The sequence below is a fragment of the Chelonia mydas genome, chromosome 3, assembly GCF_015237465.2.
Source record: "Chelonia mydas isolate rCheMyd1 chromosome 3, rCheMyd1.pri.v2, whole genome shotgun sequence".
NCBI lineage: Eukaryota > Metazoa > Chordata > Testudines > Cheloniidae > Chelonia > Chelonia mydas.
Window position 1 is genome coordinate 97174683 of NC_057851.1, and position 21097 is coordinate 97195779.

At 43.0% G+C, this 21097-nt stretch overlaps 2 protein-coding genes across 11 annotated transcripts in view; one reads left to right on the forward strand and one right to left on the reverse strand.

The window, feature by feature from the left end:
• Nucleotides 1-9392, reverse strand: part of MED23 (mediator complex subunit 23) — a 55556-nt gene extending 46164 nt beyond the window's left edge. The window contains exons 1-6 of one of the 5 annotated variants that reach the window (XM_043542920.1): nt 8925-8992; nt 8782-8856; nt 2072-2103; nt 1861-1948; nt 747-871; nt 485-596 (exon numbers count right to left, since the gene is read on the reverse strand). In XM_043542920.1, coding sequence (XP_043398855.1) covers nt 485-596; nt 747-871; nt 1861-1948; nt 2072-2103; nt 8782-8841 — 417 coding nt within the window. In that variant the 5' untranslated portion in view covers nt 8842-8856; nt 8925-8992. Of the gene's footprint in view, nt 1-484; nt 597-746; nt 872-1860; nt 1949-2071; nt 2104-7264; nt 7284-8781 lie in introns of those variants that run through there. The other 4 variants (XR_005224702.1, XM_027824650.3, XM_037894803.2 and 1 more) reach the window with 4 other exon arrangements.
• Nucleotides 9335-21097, forward strand: part of ENPP3 (ectonucleotide pyrophosphatase/phosphodiesterase 3) — an 87596-nt gene continuing 75833 nt past the window's right edge. For 2 of the 6 annotated variants that reach the window (XM_037894806.2, XM_037894808.2), the window contains exons 1-3: nt 9335-9470; nt 10410-10487; nt 16718-16804. In XM_037894806.2, coding sequence (XP_037750734.1) covers nt 16732-16804 — 73 coding nt within the window. In that variant the 5' untranslated portion in view covers nt 9335-9470; nt 10410-10487; nt 16718-16731. Of the gene's footprint in view, nt 9471-10409; nt 10488-16717; nt 16805-19603; nt 19933-21097 lie in introns of those variants that run through there. The other 4 variants (XM_037894807.2, XM_037894809.2, XM_007062242.4 and 1 more) reach the window with 4 other exon arrangements.

The following is a 21097-nucleotide window of genomic DNA, read 5'->3' on the forward strand; positions in this document are numbered from 1 at the left end:
CTATGCAGACATACCCCAAGAGGCAGATTTACGAATGTCTTCCTCAGTGCCTGCACTGGCAAAATCTTCCCACACCAGATACAGTGCTTCTTTTAGGTGCCTTTTACACCTACAGACTGCTGCTCAGTCTGACCCTTTACACAGCATAGAGATAGGGGTGAGGATATTACCCTAAATACTTTTATAATAATACTTTTCCAGGAAAACAACTGTTGAAATTGCATTAGGAATATTATTTAGTTTGGAATTGAAAATGGAAAGTAAGCTGACTCTGTGACCATGACTGGGAAGTGAGGTGTACATCAGAAAATATTAATTAAGATGTGGTCCGCACTAGGAAAACAAGTTAAGAATATCTGGTTTAATTGATGACGAAATACTAAACTGACAGAGACAGGTTCAACACTTTCTCTGGAACACCAGAAAGACGCACTGTAAACTTATAAAAAACACCAGAGTTTCCAAACTTTCTTAGGAAAAGTACCTTGTAGTCTACACCTCCAATTATTTTCCGGACCAGTTTAAATGTTAATGCCCACAGCTGTGTCCTTTCCCATTCAAGGGTGTCCGAGTTTATTAGAGATTCACACACCATTCTAGTAAAAAAAGAATACAACAGTGAGTGATGTATAAAAATAAGCAGATGATTTCCAATGAACACTAGTTTTAAGGAATCTTTTTTAACTTGTCTACAATACTACAACTTACGCATATTGCATTTCTTGCTTCACGCACACTAGACATACCTGGGTGGCAACAAACCAGTCTCGACTGCCATTGCTAAACAGTCATACAAGAAAGAAATTCTTTTAGGACTGTGCTGGCTGTGGATGAATCTTACAATCCACTGGACACATTGTTCATGAGATTCCTGGAAAACAGTGGAGGGGAAAAATAAACTACTTACTATGGCAATGTAAGTAACGTCCTCTTAAAACCACAAATTGCTACACATGAGAAAAAGGAATAACTGAGAGATAATAACTTCTGGGTATTTAATCTGTCAAAGATTGCTTCTTTAACATCCACTTTTATCTTATTTCAAGAAATTTCCCCAAGCAGTGACATACAAAGTTATATCCCAACAGCCTATGTGAAGAGAAACAAAGAAAGTATATTGCTGGTCTGACTACAGAGTTGAAAGGAAGACTTCATATATCCAGTATGTAATTAAATTAAACCATAATTTGCCAATATTAACATTTTATAATAGGAGGATATACCAAAGTAAGGAATGATACCTGTGAACAGGAACAAATAATCAGATTACTTTGAAATAGAGTGGAACAGGCTGCCGAACACAGGATGCATCAACAGAGATTTGAGTGAATTTTTGCAGTGCATAAAGTAAACAGAGAAGTTCAATGATTGCTTTAGAAAACCCTATGCATAATGCATTTCTTTCTACCTATATCAAAGACCCATGTGTTGCAAGAATGGTCGAGTCATGGAATAGTAATATTTTATGCATAAATGTTTTTCGTGAAATATATCCCTCCTTTCATTCAAGCCCCTCCTTCAGAACCTCTTCTACCACAACAGCTATAAGAAATTACCCCATTTACCCCAGAAATGACCCTGTACTTTTGATATTTATATTTATAAAAGGAGTTACTCTTTACTACTACACCATGTTATGCACCAGCCTTTGCCAAGTAATCATGTAATTGCACTGATGTCATCAATATCCTTCCTGTCTAAGATCACCATAGTGTTTTGTTATTTCCCTACAACTTTTCTTTCCCACATCTGAAATTAGACTGTGAGCTGTCTGGGACAGGAATCATGCCTTAGCTATGTATCTAGTACACTATCAGGTGCTGTAAAATATAGCTACATTAGCAATACTGAAATGCTTACCTGGGAAAGACTGCTCCAGAACTGTCTAAAAGCTCCCAGGCAGCTGATCAATTTGGTTCTCTCATCTTCAGGAGTGTCCATAAACATGCTATTGCAAATAAGAACACTAGTTATCTGCAATGTGTTCTTGAAAGGTAGCACAATTAAAACAGCAGATATAGAAGATAGTCACAATGAATCACATGCACAAATAAATTGTCATTACACTCACCCAGGGAAAGCCTCCTCTATAACTTCTGTTTTCTGTAAGAGAAAGACACTGGGGTTCAACTCTTGGTGATTAATGGCAAAATGATCTAAAGCTCTGCTACAGATACACTTAGTAATAATGGAAACAGAATTATCAAGATGAGGCATGTTCAGTAAAAAGTAACATAGGATCACACCAATGGTCTTTCTAGCCGGATATACTGTCGCTTGAAAGTGACCTGCACCAGATGCTTCAGCAGGTACAATGTCCCTCCTGCCCTCCCATGCCCTTTGACAAATATACAACAACATTTCTTGAGGAGTTGGGTGCAGGGAGTTTCTCTCTAACCCACAGTGATTGATTTATGTACTGAAATAGGAGGATTTCTATTTTATTCACTTTTTATTCTAGCTTGTATAACTGTGGATCTTCTTATAAATATAAAGATCTAATCGTCTGAATCCTACTGAGTTCTCTTCCTAAATTATATTATGCAGCAGTGAGTTCCACCGGTTAATTATGCTTTGCGTATAAAAGTATTTCCTTTTATTTAATTTACACCTGTCGACTTTTAATTTTACTGGATGATCCTATGGTCTTGGATTATAAGGATATATAGAAATACTCAATTTACCTTCCTTATACCATTCATTATTTTACATATCCTCTTACTTTTCTCCTTTCTGAACAGTCTTTTTTAGTATATCATGTGAGATTATTTCCATCCCTCTAATAATTTTTGTTGCCCTTGTATGGTCCTTTCACACTTCTTTTATATTTAGATAGGGTGTCTAGTGCTGAACGCAATATTCAAGATGATGGCACCACATCAATGTATATATAATGACATTAAATATTTTAAGTATTATTTTCTTCTGGTAATAGGATGTGAAGGAATAGAGGGTGTCTTTGACGGTCCTTTTCACCTGCAAATCCTTGCATTGCCTGCTTACAGCAGCTTATAGCTTTTCCAAGTACCTGCAAAGAATTGCCTCTCCTAAGTTCTTGACAGAAACTAAAGTCAGTTTCACAGCTAGGAGTCCGGGGACACCTTAAAGACTAACAATCTGTTAGTCTTTAAGGTGCCCCCGGACTCCTCCTTGTTTTTGTGGATATAGACTAACATGGCTACCCTTCTGATACTTAGGGCTTGTCTACACTTACATTTTATAGCGTTCTAACTTGCTGGCTCAGGGGTGTGAAAAATCACCCCCCAGAGCACAGCAAGTCTGAGCACTTTAAAGCGCGAGTGTAGACAGGCACAAGAGGCAGGGAGCCACACTCCCAGAGCTCGGAGCTAATCCCCTGATGGAGGTGGATTACCAGAAGTGCTCGGAGACCTCTCTCCCAGCACTAGCGTGTGACCACACTCGTTCCCACAGCAGCACTTTGAAGTTTCCAGTGTAGACATACCCTTAGTTTCACAGCTGTCCACAGAGTAATGAAAGTTACAAATAGCAGCACTGAAAGCAACTATTTGTTAATTTCTCTAGTGGTCGGCAAAGCCATGAGTACAATAGAACCATTGGAAGTGTCCGTCCTAACATTCAGACACAGTATTTAATCAGTTCACATTATCAGATGATCTTCACAACCATAAGCCCAAAACAATTTTGCAGACAAAAGCAAGCTTCTCAGAAAAAAAAAATATTTCAAGTTTGTTAATGATGTTCTTTTGTCGCTTCAGGGCGGATATAAAAAGATATTTAAATTAGAGCTGTCGATTAATCGCAGTTAACTCATGCGATTAACTCGAAAAAATTAATCGTAATTAATCACAGTTTTAATTGCACTGTTAAACAATAGAATACCAATTGAAATTTATTACAATTTTTGGATGTTTTTCTATATTGTCAAATATATTGATTTCAATTACAACACAGAATACAAAGTGTACAGTGCTCACTTTTTATTATTTTTATTACAAACAATTGCTCTGCAAAAATGATAAAGAAATAGTATTTTTCAATTCACCTCATAACAAGTACTGTAGAGTAATCTCTTTATCCTGAAAGTGCAAATTACATATGCAGATTTTTTTTTGGTTAACTGCACTCAAAAACAAAACAATGTAAAAATTTAGAGCCTACAATCCACTCAGTCTTACTTCTTGTTCAGCCAATCACTAAGACAAACAAGTTAGTTTACATCTGAGGGAGATAATGCTGCCAGCTTCTTATTTACAATATCACCTGAAAGTGAGAACGGACGTTCGCATGGCACTTTTGTAGCTGGCATTACAAGGTATTTACATGCCAGATACGTTAACCATTTGTATGAACCTTCATGCTTCGGCCGCAATTCCAGAGGACATGCTTCCATGCTGATTACGCTCGTTAAAAAAATAATGCATTAACTACATTTGTGACTGAACTCCTTGGGGGAGAATTGTATGTCTCCTGCTCTGTTTTACCTGCATTCTGCCATATATTTCATGTTATAGCAGTCTCGGATGATGACCCAGCACATGTTGTTCATTTTAAGAACACTTTAACTGCAGATTTGACAGAACTCAAAGAAGGTACCAATGTGAGATTTCTAAAGATAGCTACAGCACTCGATCCAAGGTTTAAAAATCTAAGTGCCTTCCACAATCTGAGAGGGATGAGGTGTGGAGCATGTTTTCAGAAGTCTTAAAAGAGCAAAACTCCAATGTGGAAACTACAGAACCCAAACCACCAAAAAAGAAAATCAACCTTCTGCTGGCTGCATCTGATTCAGATGATGACAATGAACATGCATTGGTCCGCATTGCTTTGGATCATTTGGAGCAGAACCCATCATCAGCATGGATGCATGTCCTCTGGAATGGTAGTCGAAGCATGAAGGGACATATGTATCTTTACGCATCTGGCACATAAATATCTTGCAACATGGACTACAACAGTGCCATGTGAACACCTGCTCTCATTGACATTGTAAACACACTGGTTTCAGAGTAACAGCCGTGTTAGTCTGTATTCGCAAAAAGAAAAGGAGTACTTGTGGCACCTTAGAGACTAACTAGTTTATTTGAGCATAAGCTTTCGTGAGCTACAGCTCACTTCATCGGATGCATACTGTGGAAAATGCAGAAGATGTTTGTTTTTATACACACAAACCATGAAAAAAATGGGTGTTTATCACTACAAAAGGTTTTCTCTCCCCCTACCCCACTCTCCTGCTGGTAATAGCTTATGTAAAGTGATCACTCTCCTTACAATGTGTATGATAATCAAGGTGGGCCATTTCCAGCACAAATCCAGGGTTTAACAAGAACGTCAGAGAAAGGGGGGGGAGGCTTCCGCAGGTGGTCCACACAAGAGATCCACTTCCTGGACACTACAGTGCTAATAAACGATGGGCACATAAACACCACCCTATACCGGAAACCTGCTGACCGCTATTCCTACCTACATGCCTCCAGCTTTCACCCTGACCACACCACACGATCCATTGTCTACAGCCAAGCTCTGCGATACAACCGCATTTGCTCCAACCCCTCAGACAGAGACAAACACCTACAAGAGCTCTATCAAGCATTCTTACAACTACAATACCCACATGAGGAAGTGAAGAAACAGATTGACAGAGCCAGAAGAGTTCCCAGAAGTCACCAACTACAGGACAGGCCTAACAAAGAAAATAACAGAACGCCACTAGCCGTCACCTTCAGCCCCCAACTAAAACCCCTCCAACGCATTATTAAGGATCTACAACCTATCCTGAAGGATGACCCAACACTCTCACAAATCTTGGGAGACAGGCCAGTCCTTGCCTACAGACAGCCCGCCAACCCGAAGCGAATACTCACCAGCAACCACATATCACACAATAGAACCACTCACCCAGGAACCTATCCTTGCAACAAAGCCCGTTGCCAACTGCGACCACATATCTATTCAGGGGACACCATCACAGGGCCTAATAACATCAGCCACACTATCAGAGGCTCGTTCACCTGCACATCTACCAATGTGATACATGCCATCATGTGCCAGCAATGCCCCTCTGCCATGTACATTGGTCAAACTGGACAGTCTCTACGTAAAAGAATAAATGGACACAAATCAAATGTCAAGAATTATAACATTCATAAACCAGTCAGAGAACACTTCAATCTCTCTGGTCACGCGATTACAGACATGAAAGTTGCCATGTTACAACAGAAAAACTTCCAATCCAGACTCCAGTGAGAGACTGCTGAATTGGAATTCATTTGCAAATTGGATACAATTAACTTAGGCTTGAATAGAGACTGGGAGTGGCTAAGTCATTATGCAAGGTAACCTATTTCCCCTTGTTTTCCTAACCCCCTTTCCTCAGACGTTCTTGTTAAACCCTGGATTTGTGCTGGAAATGGCCCACCTTGATTATCATACACATTGTAAGGAGAGTGATCACTTTACATAAGCTATTACCAGCAGGAGAGTGGGGTGGGGGGAGAGAAAACCTTTTGTACTGATAAACACCCATTTTTTCATGATTTGTGTGTATAAAAACAAACATCTTCTGTATTTTCCACAGTATGCATCTGATGAAGTGAGCTGTAGCTCACGAAAGCTTATGCTCAAATAAATTGGTTAGCCTCTAAGGTGCCACAAGTACTCCTTTTCTTTTTGTAAACACACTGGCAACATTATCTCCTGCAAATGTAAACAAGCTTGTCTGTCTGAGCAGTTGGTTGAACAAGAAGTAGGACTGAGTGGACTTGCAGGCTCTAAAGTTTTACATTGTTTTATTTTTGAATGCAATTATTTTTTGTACATAACTCTACATTTGTAAAATCAACTTTCATGATAAAGAGATTGTGCCACAGTACTTGTACTAGGTGAACTGAACAATACGATTTCTTTTGGTTTTTTTACAGTGCCAAATATTTCTAATAAATATAAAAAGTGAGAACTGTATACTTTGAATTCTGTGTTGTAATTGAAATCAATATATTTGAAAATGTAGAAAATATCCAAAAATATCTAAATAAATGGTATTGCATTATTGTTTAACAGTGCAATTAATAGCTATTAATTTTTTTAATCATGCGATTAGTAGTGATTAATTTTTTTAACTGCTTGACAGCCCTAATTTAAATACATTTTTCTGTTAAAAAATAAGCAACGGCCTCCTCCCTAAGCCGTAATGGGGGTATGGGAGAGGGAAGGAGCAGCGGCCTGGCCCCTCCCTACTGTTCCTGGATGCACCGTCTTGGCATTGGTTGCTGAGGCCAGTACCTACCAGCAGTAGTTGGTGCTGTGCGGCTTCTGGAGACACACAATGCGGGAACCCATCTTCCAGGTTTTGGGCTTCAGCCCTGGGGTGGTGGGCCAGCAGGATTTTGGGCTCTGACTCCAGAGCTTCAGGCTCTGGCCTCCAGCTCCGGCCATGGGGCTTCGGGCACTGGTCTCCGGCTTTGTCCGCTGGGCTTCGTGGCTCAAACCCCCTCCCCCCCCCCATGTCTCCCTCGCAACTCCCATCTCTCCCCCAGCCCTCCCGGCCTCCACTGCCTCCCCCCTATCCCGGGCTTAATTTGTCCCAGGACTTGCTGTGAAAAGTGATATTAACAAGCAACTATCATTTTTCACAGAAGCAGACTTACTAACAAAAAAGGCATCCAAAAGAGCAAAAGGAACAACCACAAAAGACAAGAAGATGGAAAACACTTTATTTGGGTTTCTATTCTGTTTAGGTCCAGTAAAGAATAGAGAGAACTTTATATTATTTTTATTACTGAATCTGAAAAAAACCCTACATTAATAAGTTACAATGATTTGGATATGTATAGGTACATATTTATTTGTTTTGCCTTTACTTAATTAAGTATTTTCAGAAAACATGTCAGACTGGCCACCAGCAAGAGTTTGTTGTGAAAACCACTACTTTAAGACCTACATATCCAGGCCTTATCCAAGTTTTGTTGCTTCTACTTAAGTTTCAATCTTTTCTGTCCAACTGCCAGATCTCTTGTTGAGGCCCTTGTCATCCCAGGCATTGACTACTGTTATCCAACCTCGCTGACTTTGATACCTGCCACATCACATTCCTTAAGTCCACTAAAAATACTGGGATCATCTTCCTGGCTTCAACCACATTTCCCTACTCGTTGTACTCCTCTCCTGGCTCCCCTCTCCTCCACTGTATCAAACACAAACTCCTTAGTTTTGCTTTTCAGGTGTTTTTATCATTTAGTTCTGTGCTACTCAGCTTGACAACTGAATGACCCAACAACCCTGTCTTTGCTCTGCCAATGATGCCTGCCTTGATCACCCCCTTCTCTTTCGAGTATTTCCATGATTTCTCCCAAGTCATCCCCCTATTCCTGAAAAAGCAAAAAAACCCCTTCCCATCAGAATTGCCAAAACCACTATCTGTCCTCCGTTTAAATCCTTCCTTAAAACCAACTTCTGCCGTATCTACCAACTACCACAATCTAGCTTCGGTTAGGCCAAGTAGCGAGCTGGGACTTACGTTCTTCCACCAAACTGCTTCATTGCTGCCTCGTTCTTTCAACCCCTCCTGAGCGGGACGCACCCGCTCTTTACTACCGTCACATCACCACACAGGGACCGTACTGCCCCCGGCCCCCGCTGCAAGGGCCACAAGGCAAGCATGGATCACTCCCCAATTTGTAAAAAAAGTCTCGTGCCAAACCCCCCTCCAGCTCCTCACATCCCACAGACCCTGCAACACCCAGACCCGCCGCCCAAGGCCCCAGAGGCCCCCCCGCAGTCCCCTAGGCCGGCTCGGTGACTCACCACCACCTCCTCGAAGATGCTCTGCAGCTGGGTCTCCATCGGCACCATTGGGATCGCCATGGCCCCGCCCGGGGGCTCAGCCCCAGACTCCCGGCGGGCGGCGGCACCGAAGCGGGACCAGCTCCTGCTCCCCCGCCCGGGGTGGCCGGGCTGAGGAACCGAGCGGCGGCGGCGGTTTCTGGGTCCGGCGCCGGCGGCCGCGGCGGAAGGTGCGTCCCTGAACCCGTCCCCGCCGGGAAGCAGCTCCCCGGGCCGAGCAGTTCCGCGCTGGGGCCGCACCCAGCCTGCCGGCTCTCGCCCTTCCCCAGCCTGTGGCCACCCCCCAGCGGTACGCGCAGGGCCGAGGCCGTCCCCCGTGTGCGCCGCGGGGAGAAACAGCCCCGTGCACAGACCACGAACACAAGCCGCGCCCCGGCCTCTGGCTTTGGGTGTATGGCGCGGACCAGGCGAGTCGCACCTCGCGCCTCAGGCCCCGCTCAGGCCCTGGGGCGGACTCAGGCAGAGGCGTCCCCTGGCTCCGCGGAGCTCATCCAGCAAGGCCCGCTGGTGCGCAGTGGCGCAGGCCGGGGCCAGGCAGCCGCCCAGAACCCAGGGGCTTGTTGAGTGACAGGAGAGAACGCGTCGCAAAGCACCCACAAGCCTTCGGGGCCCAGGCAGGGCCACTGGACGCTGAGCCCCGCCACTCTGTGGTAAGGGCCCTGGGCAAAATTTCTTCCTGGGCCCCCCTACTCTGGGGGACGGGGGTGGGGGGTCAGGCTGCTCCCCTTAAATTTCTGTTGGCACAAAACCGAACCCTCGAGCCTCGCTACTTCCTCGAGGCCTGGTTTTGTTTGGGTTTTGTTGAAAAAAAAAAAAAAGCCCTGAAAACTAAGCAGCTTATGTTTTGGGGGCTTCCAGTTTTGCCCTGAAAAATTTAGAGAAAAGTTTTTTTTAAAAGAAAGGTTTCAGCTATCTCAGGATAATGGGTTTCAGAGTAGCAGCCGTGTTAGTCTGTGTCCGCAAAAAGAACAGGAGTACTCGTGGCACCTTAGAGACTAACAAATTTATTCGAGCGTAAGCTTTCGTGAGCTATGCATCCGATGAAGTGAGCTGTAGCTCACGAAAGCTTATGCTCAAATAAATTGGTTAGTCTCTAGGGTGCCACAAGTACACCTGTTCTTTTTTCTCTGGATAATGGTGACCGCATCAGATGACAGGATCAGTACTCAATGACTCCACTCGCTACTCTTGTCAGGAATGTCAGGAATCACAGTCTGCAGCAGAGCTAGTCTCCAAGCTACCTCATCAGTACGACTGAAACAGACTGCCTGATTGGCCATGCCATCCGATTGGCTGCAGGGGCCAACAGACCAAGTCTTAAACCTTCAGCAGCTTGCTGGAGGGATAAATGCTTACATCCACCACTAAAAAGAAAAGGAGTACTTGTGGCACCTTAGAGACTAACCAGTTTATTTGAGCATGAGCTTTCGTGAGCCACAGCTCACTTCATCGGATGCATAGCATATCGTGGAAACTGCAGAAGACATCCACCACTGTGATTGCTCCTGTGTTACCTTGTTCATACTGCTCCTGCCTTGGACCTTCCCCTGCCATGAACCACTCCTGACTCTCTCCCCTGCTCATTCCAGTTCCTGACACCTGGCTTGACCTGTGGCTCTGGCTTCTCATTCTGAGGCTTGGTTCCAGACGTCTGCTCTGAACCCTAGGCATGACACCTGCTCTGACCATTAGGCTAGACTACTTTCATCCTGGTCACCTGACAGAAAATTAATGCAAATAAAACATAACTAAAAGCAACAACCACAAAATAATATAGCCAGTTAATAAAATACATAAATGGAGATGCCTAGGCTGGAGGACAGAGGAGACAACCTGAATCCCCGAACTGAGGAGAGGATTATTGTGCCTCTTAGAGTCCCAACTGTGAGGAAGGTTGGTCCAATGATTAGAGTGATAGCCTGGGATGGGCCCACTGTAGCTGGAGGCAAACTAAGCAGCTGCCTAGGGCAGCAGATTTCTGGGAGAAGCTCTTTGTCATCATGGAACCACAGACCTGTTTATGGGGATGTGAATTGCAGAGTGCTCTAATGTGTAGTGCTCTAACTGCCCGTGTAGACCCTGCTGGTGCAAACTAAGAGTTTGGGTTGGTGTAATCTGGACTACATTAACACACACTAGGCACCTTTTAGTTCACACCAGCAGGGTTTACACGGGGCAATGAGAACACTACACATTAGAATGCTCTGCAGTTCGTGCCCCTCTAGGCTAGTCTGTAGTGCCATGAGAACAAGCCTTATGTCTGATAACAAAGAGGTTCCCAGCTGTTGGCGAGGGAGAAGGGCTTCTGATTGTTATGGAATAACTGGGGAGACAAAGCACCAGCTTATAGATTTGATCTGGGTGCCCCTCCATCATGATGGGGACAGCAGGGCCAAATTTGAGTGGGTGGCATTGTGACCTGGAATGCTCAAGAGTGGGTTGTGTCTTTGTAGTGGAGGCTCCCAGTGCAAAAGGAGTGTATGACATTTCCTGGGGGTACCCAGCATTGTGAAGCACCTCACTACCACCTGCCCTTAGCATGAGCAAGCTTTAGGTCATCTCCCTGACTCCACCAGCCCTGGGCAACACAAGCAATCCTCACTCAGCATATACAGTCTCCACTGTCCCTCTGCAGGTTAGCAATAGGCATGCTCCAACCCCCAAGTCCTCCGAGCATCCCCTTGGAGCGTCCAGCCCCTGTTCCACTGGACATTCATAGAATTTCTGGAGCCGCTGTTCCCAAAGGAACAGTACCCCTTGTTTACCAGCTTCATCTCAGACCACTGTCTCTGCTTAATTCGTATGTGTTTATTTAACAAAGAATCAAGATTCAGGTAATAGGAAGTAGGTAGAAGTATTGGAAACAATTGGTCACATATAAAAGAAAACCATAGCATACATTCTAAGTCCTAGACTTGATTAACAAGGTACTTTCCTGTCTAATAAAGTTTAGCTCACCCCCAAGTGTTTGTCACAGTGCTTACCAGCCCTGGTTGGCTGTGATTCTCTGTTCATAAGACATGCACACTGGCAGCTTCTCCCCTAAGGGAAGGAGAGTATTCCCTGTTACACACCTAAAATCTATTGTCTTCACTGGTAAACATGATACACCCTGCTGTTTTGTTTTTTTCCCTGCAACTTTCCCTCTCTTGGGATTTTGTAAACTTGATTAGCTTGGAGGCTCAATACACAAATTGACTTACACTGGGAGACATACAATACACACAGAACCAGACAGAGATAAGCGTTCTTACCTCCTGCTTGAAAGGAACCTGTTTATCACCTTCTGGTGACCAGCCCTGACTCACAGATGTTAAGAACATGATTTTCAGGATATATACATAACTCCTTAAAAAATATCCATCCATACATTTCATAATAAATATGATGACCAGTGAGCTATTGGCTTTTTGTGGAGACCTCACACACCACGCGTTGGTGGATTATGATGCATGTACCTGACTCAGGCGATCCCTGTAGTGCCTATGCACCCCTTCTGTGTCTTCAGCCACTTGGTACCCAGAGATGCCTGGGTCACAGGGTGCTAAGGTGAGGCATGGTTCAAAGGGGGTTGAGAACCCCTGTGATAACAGAAAGTATTTGGAGCAGAACAGAAAAAATACAAAGTGTGTGTGTGTATGTATGGGGATCAAGGAACAGGGGAGCACAACAGATTGTCTTGAGCAGCCTCTGAGCCTGGGGCTCAGGAGACCTATATTCAAATTCCTGCTTTGCCACAGACTTCCTTTTTACCTTTGGCAAATCACTTTACCTTAGTTCCCCATAAATAAAATTGAGATAATAGGACCTTCCTACCTCACAGGGGTGTTGTGAGGATAAATACATTAAAATATTGTAAGATGCCTGGACACTATAGTAATGAGTGCCAAATAACCATCTAAATATATAGATATACAGGTATCAATAACTACCTTGGAACCTGAAGTGCTTTCTGATCACATGGCCCCTTTTGTGCGCCTAACCGTTGCTTCTGCAAATGTGTGATCATCTGCTGAGGTAGAACCACCATCTGGTGCCTTTATTTATTGTTCTGATGGTACATCTACACCTCAAACTGGGGGTGTAATTCCCAGCTTGAAGAGGCATACCTCACCCCCAGCTCTGCTCGAGCTAGTGCCTAAAAATAGCAGTGTGTCTGTGGTGGTGTGGGTAACCACTTGGGCTAGTCACTTCAAGTGCATTCCTGCCTGATCCTCTGGGTATGTACTTGGGTGGCTAGCCCGAGCTGCTATATTTAGGCTCTAGCTTGAGCTGAGGTAGCATGGGTACATCTATTTAAGATATGAATCACACCTTCCAGTTCAAATGTAGATGTACTCTATGTGTTTCACATTGACAGTGGCTAGATGTGTTACTTCTGTCAGCAGAGGAGCATTGTCAGTAGCACTTGGATGTTCTCAAGAAACACAAAGCCAGTGTCTTCTTGGGTTTTGTTTAGTAGTCTGCTATTCTTCTGTAGGACTGACTCCCGGGGGATCAGGTGAGGTTATTACCTTGTTACCTTGCCACTTTCTATATGGAATTATGGTCCACCCTTTCTCTTAATATAAGTACAAGGGGATGGTCAATAAAACTGAAAGGTGGCAAATTGAAAACCAATAAAAGGAAATACATTTTCTACTCAGTGAGTATTTAGACTATGGAATGTATTGCCATAGTATGACATTGAGGCCTAGAACTTAGCAGGATTCAAAGAGGGATTGAACATTATGTAGATTATGTGGACATCCAGTTATAATTGTAAACACACACACAAAAAAACGTTTGGAAGGAATATAAAGCCTGATGCTTCAGGGCGGAGGTTAACTCGGTTTATTTTTAAACACCTTGTTGGCCATAAGCACCTATTTGGCATCAGGTTAAAGAATTTATGTTTGTTTTGTGGGCAGTGTTAGCTTTATGATTTCTTTGCCTAGAAATTCCATATTTTAAGTGCTTAAGTTTTATAAATTAAGGCTTGTCTACAGGACAATTTACTTAACAGAAAGCTGGGGTGTGAATCTACCCAACACTAGCCTGCAGCGCATTTACTGCTTGTGCAGACTCTGCTGATGTGCATTAACAGTAAGTGCGCTTTGATCTAGTTCAGTTTCAATATGGACTAGACCAAAGTGCATTCATGATATTGCCACCCTGACTTCTATGCTACTGCTGGCAATGGCGCTGCCTTCGGAGCTGGGCGCCCAGCCAGTAGCCACTGCTTTCCACTCTGCCTTCAGAGCTGGGTAGTCAGAGACCAGATCTCATGGAAGAGACCAGATTTCACGGTCCATGATGTGATTTTCACAGCCACTAATTTGGTAGACCCCTAGTAATAGCCAATATGGATTTGTCAAGAACAAATCATGCCAAACCAACCTAATTTCATTCTTTGACAAGTTGACTGGCCTAATCAGTGGGGGGGGAGGGGAAGCAGTTGTGAAATATTTTGATTTTAGTAAGGCTTTTGATACAATCTCACATGACATTCTCATAAGCAAACTAGGGAAATGTGGTCTAGATTAAATTACTTATAAGGTGGCTGGATAACCGGTTGAAAGACTATACTTAAAAAGTAGTTCTATTAGTGGTTCACTGTCAAATGAGGAGGATATATCTAGTGGAGTCCCACAGGGATCTGTCCTGTCCTGGTACTATTTATCATTTTCGTTAATGACATGGATAATAGAGTGGAGGGTATGCTTATAAAATTTGTGGCTGACACCTAGCTGGGAGAGATTGCAGGCATTTTGGAGGAGAGGAATAGAATTCCAAATGGCCTTGAGAAATTGGAGAATTGGTCAGGAATCAACAAGATCAAATTCAGTTATGACAAGTGTAATCCTTCTGCCAGGTAGAACCAGCAGAAACAAGGGCCGGGTTCAGTATCTAGGGGTTTCTTTTCAACAATACAACCAAAACTGGCGCGAGCCCCTACCCAGTGACCTGGGACAATTACACACAACCCCCTGAGTGCCTCTAAGAGGCAATACTTCCCCTCTCGTGAGCACGGAGTCTGAGTGTAGCAAAGACTTTTAATAAAAAGAGGGAGTTAACTCAGCATTAATTTGGGAAAACACCGCAACTAGGGTTCATAAACACAAACCAAGAGCAAAAGATCCACCCCCAAGTAAGTTGGGCAATGTCCTTTTCCCCTCAGGGTCTTAAGTCCAGCAACACAAAAGTCCCTTTAACATGCCCGTCCCTTCTCTGTATCCCACTCACAGTTGCTGTCCTTGGCCAGTGCAACCCCAGAGTTCAGAGTTTCATCTGCAGAGTTCACCTTCCACCCTGTGTGGAAGGCACGGGGGGTAAGGAGGCACCTTACATGCTGCACTACTCGGGCATTCACTCATCAATCCAACGGCTGATTGCCACACTTCTGCATGGCTCTGCTCTGGCCATTTGCCGCGCCTCTCTACCAGCCTCCCTGCTGGCCGTGTCTCTCCGCCAGCTGCACCTCTCTGCCAGCTGCCCACTCACCAAGATGTCTTAAGTCCCCCCCCCACACACACACGCACGCACATGCACACTTAACACAGCTCTCAGTGATTTCAGCTGTTGGGGGGGAGCCTCACTGCTGGTGCACACTGGGTGGTCTCTTGCAATAGAGACACTGTCCCAAAGTAGGTCTAATACTTAGCCATAGGTATCAGTGATTTCAGTTCTGCAGCATGTAACAAGACTCTCAGTTCAGTCTAAATTAGCTCTTTTATTATATCATGGAGAGAAGGGTCAAATGGTATCTAAGACTTTTAAACATGGTCTTCACCACCAGGTATAAGTACCTGTCCCCTACACTCTCTCAGCTCATCATGCTTGAGAACCCATGTGCCCTGCCTCACATGTGCCGTTCAGTTGAGGGTGAGTCCCTCCATGGGGGTATGCCAGGTACAGTTCTGCTGCTCTTGGTTCACACAACAAGGATAAGAACGCTTTATTACTTCTGCCCCAATAACAAGGAGACTGGGGATCCAACACCAGCCACAAGTGATCATATGGGCAAGCAATCCCATCATGCTGAGCACCTAGGCAGGGTGGGTACGTCCATGCAAACGAGATCAGCTTCTGAAGTCTTTTTCCACAGCTCACCACAAGATGTCAGGGGAGAGCTCATTCAGACTCTGCTTACACAAGTGCAAAGGACTCCACTACTACACTTACTAAGGACAAATCAAATGCACTAATAAATATGGGTTTTAACTTCCTATAGAGTAGTATTGCTCAAAAGGATCTGGGGGTTATAGTGGATCACAAATTGAATATGAGCCAACAATGTGGTGCAAATGTGAAAAAGGCTAATATTCTGGGGTGTAAAGGGATGTTGTACATAAGACAGGGGAGGTAATTGTCCCATTCTACTTAGCATTGGAGAGGTCTCAGCTGGAGTATTGTTTGCTGTTTTGGGTGCCACCCATTAAGGAAAATCTGGACAAATTGGAGAGAGTCCCAAGGAAAGTTACAAAAATGATAAAAGATCTGAGGAAAAGTTAAAAAAAGGGGTATGCTTATTCTCGAGAAAAGAAAACTGAGGGGTGGTCCTGATGAGTGACTTCAAATTTGTCAAGGGTTGTTCTAAGGACGATGGTGAGCAATTGTTCTCCCTATATACTGAAAGTAGGACAAGAAGTAATGAGCTTATTCCATAGCAATGGAGTTATAGGTTAGATATTAGGAAAAACTTTCTAACTATATAAAGATAGCTAAGTATTGGAACAAGCTTCTAAGGGAGGATGTGGAATCCTCATCACTGGAGGTTTTTAAGAACAATTTAGAGAAACTTCTGTCAGAGATGGTCTAGATTTACTTGATTCTGCCTTAGCCTAGGGGTTTGGACTAGATGGCCTCTCAAGGTCCCTTCCAGCCTTACATTTCTGTGATTCTGTTATTTCTATAGCATTGCTGCTGAAGATGATGCAGAAGCATGTGAAGGCTTTTGCCAAGTCTGAGTCTTGTGAGACTCTCCTGCTGCAGGTATCCTCAAGTAAGTTCATGAAGCAAGGAGCAAACATATTTGATTTTCAGTATGTATAGTGGGCTCAGTCTTTCAGTCCTTTCTCAGGCCATCTCCCATAGCAGCTAATGGAAATTTTCCCCTAACATTATTTCTCATACCGCAGCATCCTTTGTATGCATACATATATGCATATTTTCCTGTTATGGTGGGTTAAAATAAATGCGAACAAATATTTTTATTTGTTGAAAAGTGTGTGACGTTGGACTCCGTAATGTTTTATGGAAATATGCTTATGAATGTGAATATAAGGTAACTGGAACATGCTTTATGCAAAAGGTCTCTTGTAAGGTATCATTACAGGCTTATAATCTTCTGAGTGTGTTCATCCTATTTGTATGTATGTATCATTCTTGTATCTAAAACTAGAAATATGAAATATAACTCTGAGGTCCTATTGTAATTATGCAAAGTGTGGGCCATTAATGGTGGCTTAAAATCTTAATGGCTCCCATTGACTAGAACAATTGGTTGTGAATGGGGTATTTACCTGCAAGCCTTCCTGTGTATGTGACATGGGGAATGAAGAATGAGGTGTCACAGGACATGTGACCAGGTCACATGATACTGGAATCCATCTTAAATCTGGTACTTTTCCATTTAGAAGGAGGGGTGGGGACCCAGAGAGACAAAAGATTCCCATCTTGTGCTAAAGCTATAAGAGGGGGTGGAACAGAACAAGGGTGGGGGGGGGGCGCAGTCATGAGAACACCTCTGCTTTCCACCTAAGATGTCTGCTGGAACTAACAAGGATTGTACCAGGGAAAGGATTGGGCCCAGACTAGGAAGAAGTCTAGTCTGTGAAAGAAGCTTATTGAAACATCTCTGAGGGTGAGATTTACCTGTAAACAGTTTCTTAATGTATTAGGCTTAGACTTGCGTGGTTTGTTTTATTTTGCTTGGTAACTTTCTTTGTTCTGTCTATTATTACTTGAAACCACTTAAATCCTACTTTTTATACCTAATAAAATCACTTTTGTTTATTAGTAAACCCAGAGTAAGTGATTAATACCTGGGGGAGCAAAGAGCTGTGCATATCTCTCGATCAGTGTTATAGAGGGCGGACAATTTATGAGTTTGCCCTGTATAAGCTTTATACAGAGTAAAATGGATTTATTTGGAGTTTGGATTCCATTGGGAGCTGGGTGTCTGGGGGCTGGAGATAGGTGACCTGCTGAGCAGTTTTTGGTTAAAGTCTGGGTCTGTGTTGCAGCAGGCAAGTGTGTCTGGCTCAACAAGGCAGGGTTCTGGAGTCCCAAGCTAGCAGGGAAAAAGGGCTCAGAGGTAATTCCAGCATGTCAGGTGACGGTCCCAAGGGGGTCTCTGTGACCGAACCCATCACAAAGTGAACATGTATTTTATAAAGAAAAATATTCTAATAGCTGTTAGGTGCTTCATAGTCTGCTCTGACAAATGTGAGCACCACAGACTCAGATGCTGCTATGGCGCATGCCTTACTATGCACCAGCATCATTCTGTATCCATCATAATAGACCATCTCTTGAGCTTTACAGTTTTGTGTTGCTCCTAAAATGCTTGCAAGTAGTCCAATAAGATGACTTCTGCACCATGAGAACTACAATACATTCCTCTTTGTACAAATGGCCAGGGGGATATCTGAAATTTTCGGCTAACTGGACGTAGGGATTAACAGAAGTGCTATGGAACTTAGTGCTAGAAGCCAGAAGCAGAAGAAGTAGTAGGAGGAGGCGTCCGGGCCAAACTGTACTTTGCCCCTGCATGCTGAAGTGATACCAGGTTCTTGAGGAGCTGCGTGACAGGGCCCAGAGGGGAGCTCAGAGGAAGGTTAGGAGAGAAAAGGGGAAGGAAAGAGGGAGGAGAGAGCAGTGTTTGAATTACAGGGGACTTGCGGGGGGCGGTAGGTCACCATGCTACGTTTAGGGGCTACCTGCTCTCTTTTTCAAATGCACCGCTGGGTTCTCCCTGAAAGATTACACCATGCTGTTCTTGGCCCCCTTAGGGCTGGATGCCCCAGCACTGAATCGGCGGAGCTGGGGCCAAAGGGCATGGAAAGGGTACTGTAGTTGAAAGTGAGGAGCTATCTCACTGCAGTCCTGCAGAGCCCCTAGCACCAGGGCTCGGCCTCATGATTTTTAAGTCAATGTAATTATTTTTGTTGTCTTGCTCATCACTTGGGAATGGTTAGAGTTGGCAATACTGGTTTGTTTTTTTTTGAACAATCAATTCTATTACTGATAAATTTTAACTGGAAGGCTTCATGGAAAAATTGAATTTTAGGGCAGGATTGATACAGAAGAAAGAGAAAGGACTTCAAAACACAAGGACTAGCATGAAAAAAGACACAAAGATATGGTATAGAATCCAAGCCAAAAATCCACTTATATGATAATGGATTTGGCTTAATACTTGTTATGTAACTCTGAGGATAATGAATGGCATGCTGAACTGAGGAGAGGCTTTTAATCAAGTATTTGAATTTCACTTGTATTATTTTTTATTTGATTGCTTTACTGTTGGCTCACAAATTAATCCTAAACTATGATTTTCAAGTACTCTCCTTATTTTAAAACACAAAAAACCCTACATGTACTGACCACAACCAAAACTGTTTTGGAGTAGCAGCTGTGTTAGTCTGTATCCGCAAAAAGAAAAGGAGGACTTGTGGCACCTTAGAGACTAACAAATTTATTAGAGCATAAGCTTTCGTGAGCTACAGCTCACTTTATCGGATGCATCAAATAAATTTGTTAGTCTCTAAGGTGCCACAAAACCAAAACTGTGACCTTGATTATGCTTCTCACACTTTGATCCTGCTGAATGTGTTTCCCTGTTATTGTGACTTGCTGCAGCCCTATGACTCAGGGACTCTGATCTCATTAAAATCCTGAAACCACAGTGCCAGGTGTTCAGTTCATGCCAAGATGAAATGTTCGCTGTAGCTGAACTGAAAAAGGAGATAAAGGACTATAGCAATATTAGGAGATACGACTCACAGCAAAATGCTATCTGACAAAGAAACAAATGCACATCAAAGCAGCCAGATGGAGTTAATGGGTTTACAGACAGAGGAAATTGTTAAGAAAAAAACACTTCTGAAATATAAGATACTCTGTGGCGTAAGTAGTGACTGTTCTGTTTCTTTCAGACTTTCAGAATTCTGAATGTTGTTCTTATTGCATTATAAACTTGATATTTGTTAGAGAGACGTTTCACCATGTTTAATTTAACTATATAAACTTGTCCAGTCTATACTTAAGGGGATTGGAATTCTACAGGACGGATGCATGAACTTCTCTGGCAGGACTCTATGAATTTTATAGTATTGGTCAGGCAGCCTCAACAATATCAGAGCTATTTTGTTATCAGTATACATCTGTACTTTATGCTTTACTGAAATACACGAACAGTTCTTTTTATGTATGGCAAAAATAAAACCTTCAGGCTTCAATGAACTGCAACACAGAACAAATAAGCTTGTGCATTCACCACCTCACTTTTATTGTAACATTATTATGTTTGTTGTATTATCCTAAGAGCCTAAAATGTATTTAGCGCTTTATATGTTACGTATTTGTTTAAAATGAGAAACGTTAGCTTCTTGCATTAGTGGCTAACGGAGCTGTGGTTTTTATTTTAGTTTATTTTTGGTCTCTGTGTGTTCAGATATTTCATTAGCAAATCAGAAAACACAGACAAGTAACTGGTGAATAATGCCCTTGTACCAAGATACAGGAAAAAGTACAAAGAGTAGAGATGCAGATAATATCGGCATGCCCAAATATTAAGGTATTAGGGGTTCAATTCCCCCTTCTCCCTAATGAGATTGGCTTGTAAATATAAATTTGGGGCTCTTATTTGTTTTCTCCTTTTTTTTGAGCCTTGTGGTATGCTCAGTGCACTTTTTCAAGCTTTTCTCTGTAACCAAAAAAGTCAAAATAACAAGGAGTCCTTGTGCATAAGAATGAAGTGGGTTCTAACCCACGAAAGCTTATGCCCAAATACATTTGTTAGTCTCTAAAGTGCCACAAGGACTCCTCATTATTTTTGCTGATACAGACTAAAATGGCTACCACAAAAAAGTCAAGAAACTCACTTCTAAAAGCAGGCTGGAAGGAATCTATAACACTGGAAACTTCAGTAATAATTAAAACATAGCCATGCAGAACATTCTGAATGCTGCCTTGTTACCAGGTAGTCGCCACCTATTAGGAATGTATCTAAAAATAAAGTTTAAGGAGTAGAGCTGTAATTTAGCATCCAATATCAGATTGGCCCTTTGAC